This window comes from Pempheris klunzingeri, chromosome 12 (assembly GCF_042242105.1).
Source record: "Pempheris klunzingeri isolate RE-2024b chromosome 12, fPemKlu1.hap1, whole genome shotgun sequence".
Lineage (NCBI taxonomy): Eukaryota > Metazoa > Chordata > Actinopteri > Acropomatiformes > Pempheridae > Pempheris > Pempheris klunzingeri.
Genome location: NC_092023.1, coordinates 21924598 through 21940891, shown reverse-complemented (window position 1 = coordinate 21940891; position 16294 = coordinate 21924598). Strand labels below are relative to the sequence as shown.

The 16294-nt window shown below is 41.3% G+C and overlaps 1 protein-coding gene across 1 annotated transcript; it reads right to left on the bottom strand.

Moving 5' to 3' along the window:
• Positions 1–312: 312 nt before the first annotated feature.
• On the bottom strand, positions 313–8109 carry LOC139211330 (collagen alpha-1(XXV) chain-like). The gene is made up of 3 exons (XM_070841621.1): positions 7586–8109; positions 1434–1503; positions 313–326 (listed from the first exon to the last, which is right to left on the bottom strand). Exons 1-3 carry the CDS (start codon positions 7904–7906, stop codon positions 313–315), a joined length of 405 nt encoding a protein of 134 aa, XP_070697722.1. The 5' UTR covers positions 7907–8109.
• Positions 8110–16294: the final 8185 nt, after the last annotated feature.

Below are 16294 nucleotides of genomic sequence, written 5' to 3'. Positions count from 1 at the left end.
TCCCAATTACATCTTGTATTCTTTAATACACATGCACTAAATAAAATACCTTCAACTTTACATACCATCATATCTTGTGCTCATTACCTTGTATAAACTGTATAATTTAACTAATTCATAATCTACTATTTAGAATTACTGAGTGTCATTTACACGATTTAACTATACACTAGGCTCCTACCCACTCTTGTTAACCCTCACACCACAAATCATACAACTGTCCTGTGACATGAGCACACACTCTCACTCTCACACTCTCTACCAGTCAAGAGAAAAACACTCCTAACGGTTGTTTGTTGTCTAACGGATGAGTTAATGACTACCAACTGCAAAAACAGAGAAACAGGTGGCTTTAGATAGTAAAAGAGTTACTCAGCCAGTCTCAGCAATTCATCTGCTTTAGCTTTGGGATGGAAATCTGAAACGAGCATTTTAGTTATATTCTTTTGGATTTCTAAGGCCAGTATGATGTTTGACAAAAGCAATGAATGAAAAACAAAGAGATAGAGGTGTTCAGAGTGCTAGGGCACTGCCTATCTGCATATCTAGTTCTCTCTGTGATTGGTTATCCAGGATTGCCTAAATGGTTCCACCTCATCACACCAGCTTGCATCATGACCTAATATGAAAGAAAATGACCTTTACTACTAGCTGAGCTGAAACACACCTCAGCTTGTGTGAATGAGCTGAGAGGCACTACTGCAGAGTGAGGCCACCTACTGGCATGCAAACTATCCAAAAAAAAACAACCAAGCAGATGGTTGTACGTCAGTAAAACAGACTAGACTACTTCAATTTGATTCTCCAGTCAAATTACCAATACAATTACAAATGACTGCATTATGAATAATTTAAATGAACCTCTTAAAACAGCAAAATCTTTCAACAAGCTTTCAATCATAAAAGTGTCATTATATTGCAGAAGTGATAACCTGATGTAAATTTAGCATTCTCATCTCCCACGAACAGTAACCAGAAAAGAATAATGTGGAGAAATTAAATCCACACACAACATCAAGTCAAAACACAACAGTGCAACACAGTATGCACACTGATGATTGGAATGGTCGTTGAAGATCTCTCTTGACCTTTAGCAGTGATTTAGCTTGAACTCCCCACCCACTGCAATTCAGCCTATTGCTCAAACCTAACAGTGGTGCAACATAAGGACCTTTAAAGGAGACACCTCTGACACGTAATACTGAATATCCTGTGTAAAAGCATAATTGCAGTCGGAATGCCAAAACAGCATGTAGCAGTGACATGTATGAAGCTACAAGCAAACAGCATTTGAGTGATAATGACTGACTAACTGAACCAGTTTGAAGGGACAAATGCAGCTTGTCACCCGTGTTCAACATCCCATCGTCAAATCAATCAGTCAGTGAAACTAAGACACATATGGGTGGCTGAATGGAGGGTGAGGAACTTACCTGGGGGACACAGGCAGCTGTGGGGAGCTTCCCTCGCCTCCCTTGTCTTCGGTAACCGCGCTTCTAGCTTCTGCACGAGTAAAGAAACAGAGGAAGAATGTTAGAGAGCACTGACATTTTAGGCTTTCAACTTTCAACTAATGGGCGCTACACAAATCCAGACCATTTCAGTCTGACTCCTGTAGAGCCCATAAAAGAATAAGTTCCTACAATAAAAGGACAGAGGCATTGATTTAGTGTCTAGGTTTTGGTTTTACTATAACCATGAGCAGGAGCATGTAGATCTGTTGTTTCAGCTGTAAATTGTATTTACTCAAATTGGAACTTACAATCCTTACATATCGTGTTTAGAAAAAAACAGCTCCTCTGAAATTTGTAATAAAAATTCTGTTGTTGATTCATTGTGCAGCACAAGGCCGGCCAAAAGCGAGATGTGAGCTTTGGCTCTGAACAAAGTACAGAATCATCCAAGTACATTCTCCACAGCATAGTGGTCAGTCCCAGCGTAGCAGTCCCAGCATGGCATTCAGGTGGTTACTAGCAGAGGAATGCCAGCGCAGGCTGTTTAGAGGCCTGCAACAGATGCTGAAGGGGATTTCATGACGACACTTTCAAGTCTTTCATCATAGAGTGGGGCAAGATACATGTTTCTTTGAAAGCACTCCTGGTGTTGCGCGGTATTCAACACCCTGCTTACTTTCATGCCTCCTGAAGCCTGGCTAATAAGTGCATAAAGTGAACGTGATAGTCAGTCTGTTGTCGAAAATGTTACCAAAACTGCTGGATGGAACCTGTTCTCAATTTGTCAGGGGATTTCAGTACTGTTAGACAGTAACAGGCATAAAAAAAACTAACAAAGAACAACTAAAACATAGCGTATGTTCTACAGAGGTTTTTTTATTATTATTATTATTTTTTTGTTTAGTTAGTTCCAAATTTAAGTGCATGCTTCATACGGAATCAATAGTAGGACTTGCACTCTTAGGCACAAATTTCTTAACATACTCTATATTTTTTGTATTTGTACTTTGTATTCATGAATACTTGCAGGAGTTTATTTGATTGATACTGGCAGGCCCCAGTCACAACTGGAGAAGTCTTTAGTAAGACTGATCCAAAGAGCAGTGCAGCCTGACCTCTCTATGATCCAACCTCAAGCAACAGAACTGAAAGACTACAGCTGTCAGCTCTAGCAACAAAGAGCTGCACTTATAACCACATCAAAAGTCACAATAGAAGCAGAGCCTGCCAGAGGGACAGACATGTAATGACCATGGTTCAAAGACTGTCATTAGCCTTTAACTCATGTCTTCACTTACACATTGTCCTATAGACTGTGTTTGTTCCAAAACACTGTTTTGGAAATGGGAAGGAAGCAGCAGTGTCTTAATCCAGACCTTTTAAACAGCCAGTTGACAATAAGAGCATCATTGGTTTCTTTTCAGTATACATATATATATATAACACTGTGGACAAAGTGAACCCTGGATGTTTTTTTTGCCACTTTTGCACACCCTCTCATGGCATTTGGCCTACTCACTTCATGTGTTCATTGAAATAAAGATGTGTATTATGATCTTTATTTATAATGTCTAGTGTACTAATGTATAGTACACACATACATGTGTACTATACATGTTGGACCAGTTTTACATATATATATATATATATACACACAATGTTTCCCATGAAGTTTGAATCAAATGTTTTTCACCTCTTCTCATGAAATGATTGTGACAATGTGATTTATTCTTGATAAATAAAGTTTATATCTTCTCAACTTTATTGACCAAACTCTTCCAAACATGTCACAGTGAAACTTAAACCACAATGAACCTTTGCAGACTGTGGATTCAGGCTATTGAACAATTATTCCAACTTTATGGGCAACAGTGTATATATATATATACACACACACACACACACACACACATAACATAACATAACATAGTTTTATAGGAGTTCATTTTTATTTCGTAATACACATCTTTATTTCAAAATGACTGATTTTAAGTGATGCATAAATCACAAACAACAACATCAGTGTAATCTCTGACATGCTTTTAAAATATGTTTTATTTCACCTTGGAAGTCATTGGCAAACTACACCTTAACCAGTAGCTAAGCAACAGTAATATCTCTTAAACCCATGATAGATCCATTTTTTAAGCTTGTAACACTTTCACTAATCAAAAGGAGGGGAAACATCAGGATTGACAGACAACTCTAAGCTGTGTTTGGGTCAGGCAGGTGTATTTGGAGTAGTCTGTGCAGTAGTGATTGCAACTCTATGCATTGTCCATCTTTATATACAGTCTATGGGTCAAGTCAGTCGCCCCTTGGATTTTGATGCGTGTCTATTTGCATTGTCACGGTAGCGACTCCCTCATCCATAACAACATGGATAGACATGCATGTGGGCTTTTCTGACCTCTGACAGCTGTAGCATGAATTCTGTACCTATTTTTGACTGCAGCTCATTTACCTGGCAGGGACTCTATCAATGTGTATCATCAATCACACGGTCCTTAAACATTGAATACTGTGTCATGAAATGTCATGAAATTATTTTCTTCTTGACAGTGATCTGGTGTTTAAGAAAGTCTTATATGTGCTCGCTGTAAATCCTTACTGTGCCGTGTATCTATTGTAGACATTTACAATACCTACAACTGTCAGCGTGCCTGTTTAGCCTCAAGTTCAACTGCAAAGTATCGTTAAAGTCAGATGATAGAAGTGGCTCTCACTGTGTGTATGTGTGTGTGTGTGTGTGTGCATGTGTGCTGTATGTGTGACATCACTAACTGCGCTCTGACAAAGTGCAGAGGTGGCTCAGCACTTGTACCTAAGTGTGCTGTTTGCATTAGGCTGTCTGATTAGCACATGGGTCATGTGTGCTCCATGTGCTAATCAGAACACATCACAGAAGATGTAGACGTGTATATGCATGCATTTGTGTTTGTGTGGATGTGTGTGTGCATTGTATTGGGTGACAGCTCTGTGGGGAGCAGAGTGTGGAAACCGGGGCAAGGGGAGACTGTATTTTTCACGTTTCTACACCTCATAATGTGACCTCCAGCTCCCATCATACCTCTGTACTCACTATGTGCAGCAGGTCTGCAACAAGCACTTTGTGGTTAATTGTAAAGGTTAAAACAGCCATTCTTGGGGTCAGATAAATACAAAGTGAGTGGAAGGTCAGAGGGTCGGACTGTTTTTAAGGGTGTTGCTAAGGATATGGCAGTTATATGGGGAGGGGTACCATAGAAATCAAGGACCTTGCTTATTGTTAACTCTGACACGTTGACTATTTGCAGTTATGAAGTGCTGTTACCTCTTACCTTACCAATTTATGTTTTTCACATACAGAGAAAAGATTTCACTCAGACCATCTGTCTCACTCTGCTTTCAAACTGATAATCCACCATCATGCATTATACAACATACAACAGCTCAATACCAATCTCATGTCTGTGCATTAAATATGGAGCTGGAACCAGGACATAGTTACTTACCATAAAAACTGAAAGCAGGGGGAAGCAGCAGGCTTGACCGTGTAAAACTACACCAATCTACATTTCATAAGGTCACACTGCCTGTGACCACAATGCCACAATGCCTTATCTTGTTTATTTGATGCAATAAAAACAAAAGAAGAAGAAGAAGAAGAAAAAAACAGAAATTAAATAATAATAAAAAAGGTAACAGTTTAGGTTGGCTATAGGTTGCCAGATACAGTGGGTGCACACAGGCCATATATAGGCCACGTTACCAGACAGTCACTGCACTGGCTGTTGTTCAGGGAATAGCACCAACATATAATTTTCCCGAAAACCCCAAATTATTGTTACATTTTGTATCGTTTTCGTGTTCTTATTAGTCAAGTTAGTCAATTTTCAAATATGTTAAAGTTAATGTAATTTTCAACCAATTAAAATTGATTAAAATACAACACTAATAGCACAAAAATGAATCCAGAGTTACTTCTTAAAACTGCTGGACAATGAAAATTTTAGCAACTGTTACTCAAGTAGGAGGAAATTGTGCATTTGTTTAGGACTATTTTTTAGTGCAGGATGAATCCATATTTGGTGCTCTAGTGAATGTGTGTGGGGTTGAGTGAAGATAAACTACAGCGCATGGTTATGAAGCAAAATGTCCAGTACAACAATTTTAACAGCTCACTCATCTGGCTTTCATAGTTTGTTTTAAAATGTGAAACACAAAAACACAAACCTTTTACCCAGGCTCATATGCAGGCATAGTAACTGCGAACAGAATGTATTAGTAAATAAGTGAATGGATTCAGATGTGCTCCAAATTTGACTGGACTAACTCTGCTGGAATGGGGAACATTTTCCATAACATAGAAAACCTAGTCATCAGTGAAGGATTCTGGACACTGTTGCATGAAAGTGCCACAGAAAACAAAGAGACAGGCTGCATCACCCTGGATGATGGAGAAGTCCTACTCACTGGGCCCCATGGCAACCAAATTGGACTCGGCATCACCTTTGATCGGCAATAACAGTTCCTTTAGTCCCTCAAATGCAATACGTTCTATTAGTGAACACATATATGAAGGAATATTACAGTACGTCTTAATGTGTGACTTTCTTCTGTCATCTCATTAGCCCTTTTCACATGGAGATCAGGCAATATTGTTGTATAGAAGGTTCACTTTTTTATGCTGAACCAAACAATGACAGCAAGCCCAGTGTGTGATTTTATATACTGGCTTTCCAGAAGCAAATGAGGAGCGATGTGCAACACAACAGCATCAGCATCTAGTGGCGTCCCGTCCTGTCAGCTCACACTTTTTTACACTTTGATTCCGCTCTGTCACCACCGCTGTTACAGGCTCAGAAGCAGAACAAAAATGGACACCCCCCCCCACCCCCCCATTGCGTCTAAGTGCGTTTTACACAGAGGCTACCCCTCTGTGTTCTGGGCTCAGGAGACATGGCTTCATGACCTCAGTGCTTCTTGAATCCTGGCTGTGAGCACATCCTGGCTTCAGCTCTGAAATTGGTATCAATCTTCTCATCTCTGGAGAATTTTATTTCCCCAAATGTTGAACTGTTCCTTTAAATTCTCTGATAATTCATCTGTCAGCTCATCGAATGACCATCTTTTACTGTCTTCCAAACATAGAGTATCTTAGGACATTTTTTTCTTGATATTACTGTGCTAAAAATTTGACTCGGGCTTACATGGGGATGGTGCAACATCATCCCCAGCATTCTCAGGCATTATACTAGTCCTAGCTAAAGGGGTAACGGTGGAGGTGGCCGATGATAAACGTTAGGCCAAAGCAAACAGAGGGAGGGAAATCAGGGCCCCTGTGGCTCTTCAATCACTGTGGAGGAGCATGTTAGTGTAGCTGTGGAGGTGGTCAATGAAAGGGAAGCACAGAGGGCAACTTGAAGAGTAACAGATGTTAAAAGGCCAGGCAGAGCTCCTCTGTGAAGAAGCACAAATGACATTCGTACCAAACCTATTTGCTTAGTGATTTAGAGATGTGAATCTGTCCGTCTTTGACACATTTTGCATCGCCACGTCGCAAAAGAAAACGTGCTTGGTTGGTGTTTGCCTTATTACTGACACTTTCTGACAAGCAATCCTTAATGAAGTCTTTATAAGATGTTACTAATGGCTTAGCAATGAAGAAGAAGCAAACCCCCTAAACAGTGCAGACACTCCCTTGAAACATATTACAGTCAGGTCATTCATTTGAATACGAGTCCCTGCAAAGCATTCATGTGCATGCGGAAATATTTCAAACCCCCAACATGAACACATAACCCAACTGGAATGATGCCTTATTGGTGATCAATGGGTTTGTCATTTTTTAATTGTATGTAAATTAAGGAGAAAAAATGTACTCAGGCTGATGTGTTACTGGAGTGTTTCAAGGTTTTTTAAGGTTAAGTTTCTATCTTATTTCAAATGAGTGTCAGTGGTGAATATGGACTAAATGGACTTCGGGGATTGTACAGACAACTGGTGGAGTGGGCACTCAACCCCACTGAAGGACAGCCTCAACTATTGGTCCCTTTGATTAACAGATATGAAGTAATCTTCCCCCTCCATCTGATGCCAGAATGATGTTTCCTCAAGGTTTCCATTTAGTTTTTAAACAAAGGGCTCACCTCCTCCAGGATCTGGTCCAGTCGCCCCAGGATAACGGGCTCCACCTGCTCCACAGACAGCACCCACGCCGTGAGCTGCGCCTCCCGCTGCTGCTGCTCCAGACTTAATATCCTGGACTGCAACTCCGAGGTGCGCACAAAAACAACAATGCAAACTCCAAGGCACAGAACAGATAGTGCAACGCAAATCGTTACGCCAGACAGATCTCTCCAATTTCTCCACAGCGGCTGTTTAGAAGGTTTCTGCTGCTGCTGCCCGCCGCCAGCCCTTCTCTCCTCGCTGGGTGTAGCAGGGACTCCCCACTTCTGGTTCTCTTCCATCTTAGACTTTTAGCTCCGGTTTTATCCAAACCCCTACATTCATCAGGGCTAGAACAGCAGGGAGGAATCCTGACGACCCGCGACGCTGAAGCTGAGAGACACTGTCTTTCTCTGTTTGAGCAAAAGTTTTGCAGATGTACTTTTTTTTCTCGAACTGCTTCCAGACTGCGCTCAGATGAGCAAATACATCAAAGTTAGACTAGGAGTCATTCTGTGGATCGGCATCGGTCTGTCAGGGTGTTTCTGGCTGACAGTGACGGGCTCTAATCCGGTCCGATCGCTGCTTCTCCTCTAAGTGAGCCCTCTCCGTGCCGCAGGTTGGCTGCCAGTGCGCGTCTCTGAAATCCGAGCCAGCCTGTCTGTCCTGCGCACGGCTCTGGATGCCACGAGCCTTTTGCTCTCAGTGCTCCTCCTCTGGAACGCTTTAGGTCGGATGCCGGGGCGGGACTCCTGGCGGTGTGGCTGCCCCGTTTGATCCCGCGCACTCGGTGAGGGATATTTTTAGGACGCGCGATGTGGAGCCTGATCTCACAGAAATACGGGACACAATCACGTGCTCCCAACACCGTATTCCCTTCTCTCTGCACACACGGATCCTCCAGCAGCCAGAGCCGGTCTTGACAGTCCTGACAGTCAGTCAGTGCGCCGGCTCTGCCCAGCTGATCTCTCACAAAGACTTCTTCACTCCGTGTTCCATCAGTGTCATGCCAGTCAACAGTGTCAGCGGAGATCAACAACCCCTGGAAGTTCGTGAACTAGTCAGGAAATGTCATCTTTTTATTCTTGTCCCTCAGCCCGGATTTCATTCATTGGATCATGTCTGTGGTGTGTCAGTGGGCCGTCTGGTGGACTCTTCCTTGTGTATCTGCAGCTGCTGCATTACTCAACACCTGAGCTCGGACTGCTTTCGCTGCTTTTTTGTTTGTTTCTGCCGCCATCCTGGCAAATCATGCTTTTGTCAGTTTCTTATAAAGGAAGAAGCTCGATTCGTTTCTATGGAGACGCTCCGCTTTTCCTCACTGTCGTCACTTCCTGTTCAATATTTCTGAACCTAAACATGTGACAGTGTCCTCGACAGCTCAACAACACAGCTGACTATCATTAAGGCATCAGTCTGAATTATCTCCTCCTCGAGTCTGTAAACAATCACGTTTTTTCGTCCGTTGTTCACAGCGGACAGCGTTGCTATGGAGACGAACACATCCACTTTGTATTAAGTTACAAAACTTTTATTATTACCATGATACTATGACACTGTGTTCCAAATTATTACGCATATGCTGTTTTTGTTCGTTTTTCCTAAATAGTCAATACAAATGACAGTCGGTACGAATTTTTAAGTCCTCAACAATTATATTATAATCAGGATTTTATTAAACAAAACTTCAGATGATGACAACAGTGTTTTCCAAATTATTATGCACAACAGAGTTTCAAAGCATTCATTATAGGTTATAAAGAATTGGAAACGGAAATCTGTTGTATTCTCTGCATTAGGAGACATTTTTTTCTCAAAATAAATGCTGTTTCAATCAAAAACATCTTTACAGGTCAAGTTACATGTTAACATAGGAGCCCTTCTTGAATATCACCTTCACAACTCTCCCATCCATTGAACTTGTGATTCCATGTATACTTTCTGCCTGGATTTCATATAATTATGCCAGAATTGCCTCCCACAGCTGCTGTTTTGAGGTGTACTGCTGTCCACCCTCATAGATCTTCCTTTTAAGGGTGCTCCACAGGTTCTCAATAGGGTTGAGGTCAGGGGATGATGGTGGCCACACCATGATTTTCTCTCCCTTTATGCCCATAGCAGCCAAGGACTCAGTGGTATTTTTGGCAGCAAAAATTATTTTATTCCAGAAGGCACAGTTCTTCTTTTTATACCAAGGCAGGAAATGATCCGTTAAGAACTCCACATATTTTGCAGAGGTCATTTTGACACCTTTGGGCACCCTGAAGGGGCCTACCAGCTCACTCCCCATTATTCCAGCCCAAAACATCACTCCACCACCTCCTTGCTGACGTCGCAGCCTTGTTGGGCCATGGTGGCCATCCACCAGCCACCCAGAACTCCATCCATCTGGACCATCCAGTGTAGCACAGCATTCATCAGTGAATAAAAATGTCGGTCTTCACGTATTTCCGAGCCCATTGCAAACGTTTCTCCTTGTGAGCATTGGTTAGGGGTGGCCGAAATACAGCTTTATGCACAACTGCAAGCCTCTGAAGGATCCAGCATCGAGAGGTTCTTGGGACTCCAGAGGCACCAGCAGCTTCAAATACCTGTTTGCTGCTCAGCAGTGGCTTTTTAACAGCTGCTGTCTTAATACGATGCATTTGCGTGACAGAAATCTTCCTCAATACACGTTTATTTGAAGGAACCCGTCTGCGCTCTGAGTCACACACATCTTTTCACAGTACGATGATCTCTCTTAAGTTTTCGTGAAAATTTCGAGTGTTTTCATACCTTTTGCAAGGCATTGCAATATTTCACTCTTTTCATCTGCAGAAAGATCTTTCTTTCTCCCCATATTGTGTGAAACCTGTGACTTGCTTAATAATATGGACCAACCTCCTTAAGTAGTTTCCCTTTAATTAGGCTCACCTGCCAAATAAAAGATCAAACCTGTCTGAAATTGATGTCAGTGTATTAAACAGACAGGAGAAACAACACAAGCAAAATGTTTCAATGAAAAACAAAAAAACAATAGTTTATTTAACTGAAATCCTACTTGCATAATAATTTGAAACACAGTGTATATAGCATTTATATAAATACATTCATTCACAAATCATCTACACGTTGCGTTATTACTAATTCAGCTGTACTAGATATTTGATATATTCAGTAGATATATCTTTTTACAACCCTACTTTGCAAACTGTAAGAAATGCCAATGTAAAATTACATTTTCTAAAATACTAGCTAAAATATCTGAAATAAACCATCATATTTACTGATATTAGTCGTGCTATTATTATTCATATATTAACTATTGTCATGTTTTTCAATGTTACCATATTACTATGGTTATATTCCTATTGTCAGCACTATAGTTGCTGTTATTATCTTGGTTGCTGTTTGTTTTCTCTCTCTTTCTCTCTCTCTCTCTCTTTGTCTCTGTATCCAACCTCGCTATATAAATAAAGATTGACTGATTTATTTATTTTCTATTGATTGATTGATCGATTGATTGATTGATACTGTGTTACTTCTACTTGGTGAAGGTCATCAACCAGTTATGAAGAGAAAGTGTTTTCTTGCTATTTTCCTCTTAAAATGTGTCAGTATGACACCACTTAAGCATAAAGGGGCATTCTATCAATGTAATATTGTACTTGTATTAAAAGCTAGATCCTACATTTCCCATAATGCAACTCCATAGTCTTGTTCATGCCACCCTCCCCGCCTAGTAAATGTCCAGCCAAGCTGATTTAACCCTAATGTCATCTCTGTGATATTGTAAGGCCCCGCATTCTTTTAATGGACAGCCCGAGATTATTCACAGATGAGCCGGAGGGTTCAGTCAGGTCTCAGAAGCGCCTTTAATTCAGGTTCACAGGTGAAGATAATACAATGCAATACACCGCTGGGGTACAGGCAGCGCTGGGCTCATGACAGACCTTGGGGCGAGGTTCTGGCCAGAGGAGCCAAGAACTGTGTTTTCCAACAGATTTTAAAGGGTAGAGTATCACAATATCACATGTAACCATTGTTCGATTGGTCCGGTGGGTTTGTGAGTCAGTCTCCACCAGCCGTCAGCGTTGTCTGCATAAGCATGTGTCTAGCAGGAATATGTTTACAAAACAAGAACTTTCTGTTTCTTACAATCAAGATATTACATCTGCTTCTTAAAACAATAGAGGAGACACCAGTCTGTCAGGTCAGACTGACCTGTACAACGTTTGAGAAACATATGCTGCTATAGGCTCAGACTGCCGGGGGGACTCCTATGGTGCACTGGGCTCTATTCTCTATCTTCCTCTTCCTCTCCATCATTATGTCTCATGTCAGCCAAATGTCTGCCTCTAACTTGCTATCTTCCCCGGAGCCTTTCTGTGCTTTCCCATCTCTCAGGTTCCTGTGGATCCTGGTCCTGGAGCCTCAGTACCATGTGGAAGAACCATACAGAAGAACCATACACAGCCACAACAGCCTGGCACCTCCTCCTTATGCTGGCCACTAGCCTGGTTGCACACTGCTGTGGGATGGCATCCCATTCTTCAACCAGCATTTGTTGCAAGTCAGCCAACGTGTTTGTGTTGGTCACTGTGGCACGAACAGCACGCCCAAGCACGCCCAAGTGTTCAGTGGAGTTGAGGTCTGGCAGGCCATTCCATCATCTCCACTCCCAAATTCTGGAGGATAGAGTTTGGTCCCAGACTGTGGAGATATGGGATTGCCACTGGTTGCAGAATCTCATCTCGATATATCTCTGCATTGAGATTGCCTCCAATGATGACAAACCTTGTTTTTCCAGTGAGGGAGATGCCACCCCACACCATCACACTGCCTCCAGCAAAAGATATTACTCTATCGGTGCAGCAATCAGCATAGCATTCTCCGCGTCTTCACACTTTGACCCTGAGATCCAACTGCCATAGGCAGAATCTGGACTCATTGCTGAACATAACATTCCTCCCAATGTTCAGGTTCCAGTACAAGTGTTGCTGACACCAGCGCAAACAGGCCTGACGGTGAAGGGCAGTCATGGCAGGCCTCCTAGCAGCCTTATGAGAGCGGAGATTGGCTGCGTGCAGTCTGTTCCAGCTTGTCTGGGCAGAGAGCCGTCGGCCATATCGTCCTGCAAACCTTGACTGCAAATCTGTAGAAGACGGTTCCTAAGTGGTGACAGGGTGAGGAAATGGTCTTCTTGGGATGTCGTCTTCTTGGGACGCCCACTTTGCGGCCTGTCTCTGACATCCCCCATTATATGGAACTTGGCCTTCAGTTTGGAGAGGGCACTAGGGCTCACTCAACTCAACACACTCTTATTGTTAGTGCTATAGTCACTGTTAGTATGTTGGTTACTGTTTGTACACTCCCTCTCTCTCTGTGTCTCTCTCTCCCTCTTTCTGTCCAAACCTCCACCCAACGCGGACCCTGACAGAAGCCGCCCACATTGAGCCTGGTCCTGTTCCAGGTTTCTTCCTGTTCCCGTTCCCGTTCAATGGTTTTTCTACATTGTAGATTAATATTGAAGACTATCAAAACTATGAAGGAACACATATGAAATTATGTATAAACAAGAAAGTGTTAAACAAACCAGAAATGTTTTTTTATTTTGCTTTGCTGTCTTGTTAAATCACCAAGCGCTATGATGATACTGGCTTTCAACAGGGCCGCCCCAGTAAAAGAAGAGAAATATCTCTGCTGACGAGGACAAATTCATTAAAGTTACCTGCCACAGAAACTGCAAATTAACAGCATCAGAAGAGAACACTTAACACGGATTCAGGCCTTTGTGGTTGAATTAATGCAAAGAAGCCACTGCTGAGGAAAAATGAGAAGAAGAAGAGAATAGTTTGGGCCAAGAAACACAAGGAATGGAGATTAGACCAGTGGAAATTTGTACTTTGGTCTGATGAGTCCAAATTTGAGATTTTTGGTTCCACCCCCCATGTCATTGTGAGACACAGAAAAGCGGATGGTTTCTATGTGTGTGGTTCCCACTATGAAGCTTGGAAGAGGAGGTGTGATGGTGTGGGGGACCTCTGATTGATTAAGCTTTGGCATGACCTGCCTCTGATTGGTTAGTTACAAAGTACTCCCGCCATAGAGCACACCCTGCTTTATCATCAATTTCATTCCAAATGAGACCTTAATTTACAAAATGAATATAATGAATAAACCTCCATACAATCGAATTTCTTTTGAAGCCAGTGGAGTCGCCCCCAGCATTTCTGCATTGGCTTCACTTTTCAGACCCAGAAGCGACGTCTACTTCTTTTATACAGTCTATGGCCGTGTGCAAAGCCTTTATGGTTGTGAGCTACATGTGTGACATCCGGAGATATCCGGAGATATAACATTGTCCCGAGTCCATATAAAAAAATGATTGAGGTAAGAACAAAATTGTAATTTTTAATTCTACCAGAATTTAAAATACAGCCAGATATAACTATTTTGATAAAAACTAGCTCAAATGTTTCAAAATAGCATATGATGTGTATGATGAAGAACTGGGGATGCAAAATCACACATCTGCTCCCCCAAGTCTAATAATGGGGGTGCAGCTGCTCCGCTTGCTAAATTGCTCAAGCGCCTGTGGACATGACACTTCAATTGTCCATAAAAAGCCATGCTATTTATACGCCACCCATGAGATCAGGTTGGTCATGTACACAAATGATATAACTGTAAAATTCTGGGCCAAGTGGGTTCAACAGTTGATAAGTTTTGGAAAAGAAGGTCTTGTTGTTCAGTGTTTGATATACACTACTGTCACTAGCCATAAGCATAGGAAAGAATGCTGTGTTGAATCAAATCCAATCTAATCTGATTTGATTGAACCTGATTTATGGATCAAATCACAAGATATAAACTTTATTTATCAAGAATAAATCACATTGTCACAATCATTTCATGAGAAGAGGTGAAAAACATTTTAGTCCAACTTCATGGGCAACAGTGTATATATATATATATATATATATGATCTATACAGATGTAATATATGTATATTTTAAATGGCTTGTTGGATTTTTGTTTTTGTTTCCTGTTGTAATTTGATTAATAAATTCAGGTAATAAATCATAAATCAGGTTCAAATAGGGTATATATATATATATGATAGCTTGATTCCATCAGCATTTAAACTAATGCTGAGTCGCAATACAATAGAAGACCCGTATGCTAATTTTAGCCCCTCCCAGATTGATTATCTGGTCGATAGTGCTGCAGGCTCCCTGCAAATGACATCATAGACTCCATCACCTCTCTAAAAAAGAAGATAATTAAAGATAAGGGACAAGCTCCTTGGTGTAATTCTCAGATCCGCAAACTTAAGCAAAATTCGCAAAGCACATGGCGTGCCACCAAATTAGAAGAATCCCACTTAATTTGGCAAGACAGTCTGAAAACCTGTAGGAAGGCCCTCTGTAATGCCAGAGCCACCTATTACTTGTCATTAATAGAGGGAAATAAAAACAGCCCTAGATTTCTGTTCAGCACGTTAGCCAGGCTGACAAAGAGCCAGAACTCTATTGATCCTTGTGTTCCTTCAGAGCTCAGTAGCAATGACTTCATGAGCTTCTTTAATGTTAAAACAAAAGAGACAAAATTCAGCACCTCCTGCCCTCAACAGGCTCTGATTCAACCTGAGACTTCAGTCATGGAATCAGCTGTTAGACCTGATGTGCATTTGGATTGTTTTTCTCCAGTTGATCTTCTTGAATTGGCTTCAATAAACTCCTCATCCAAACCGTCAACATGTCTCCTAGACCCCATTCCTATTCCTACTGGGCTACTTAAGGAAGTCCTGCCCTTATTAACACGTCCTTACTGGATATGATCAACAAGTCTTTACTAACAGGCTACGTACCACAGTCCTTTAAAGTAGCAGTAATTAAACCTCTCCTGAAAAAGCCTACTCTTGATTCAGGTGTATTAGCCAATTAAAGACCTTTATCCAACCTTTTTTAGTAAGTAGTAGCTAATCAGCTGTGTATTTTTCTAAATTCTAATAGTCTAAATAGTCTAAATAGTCTAAAGTTAGACATGGAGTTCCACAAGGTTTGATGCTCGGACCGATATTGGAACGGTACTGCCCACAACAATGTGTACTTTTTTTAAAAGATACAACTATCGAATAAATCAAATATCTACTACAGCCAAATTAGTATTAACACTGCATCTAGCTGATCTATGAATACATTTAGCAGGTAAACAATACAGTAGTATCATAGTAATAATAAAAGTTTTGGAACGTAATGCAAAGCGGTTGATTAGGCTTATGGATAACACCGCTTCCAGTAGTAAAAGTTTTTTTTCGAAGTTTTTAGAATCGAGGAGGAGATAATTCAAACTGATGGCTTTAACGATAGTCTACTGTATTGTTGAGCTGTCAAGGACACTGTTTTTATGTTGAGAAATATTTAACAAGGAGTGATGACAGTGAGGAGAAGCAGAGCATCTTCGCCTTCATAGAAACGATCGAGCCGCTTCCACTATTAAAAATTGACAAAAAACATGATTTTCCAGGATGGAAGTAGAAATAAATTAAAAGATAGATTCATAGCACTAACCGGTCGTGTTGTTGACTTAAGACTGGACCGGACCTTATTATCAGGCTGCCCCAATAGGTCCTTAAAGACTCTCCAGCTAGTTCACAAAGCTGCTGCTCGTGTACTAACAAGAACTAGGAGCAGAGATCATATTTG

Coding starts and splice junctions, on each gene's coding strand:
- LOC139211330 (XM_070841621.1), bottom strand. CDS start 7,906: ATGGAAGAGAACCAGAAGTGGGGAGTCCCTGCTACACCCAGCGAGGAG. Junction 1,504..7,585: donor TGGACCAGATCCTGGAGGAG/GTGAGCCCTTTG, acceptor TTACTCGTGCAG/AAGCTAGAAGCGCGGTTACC.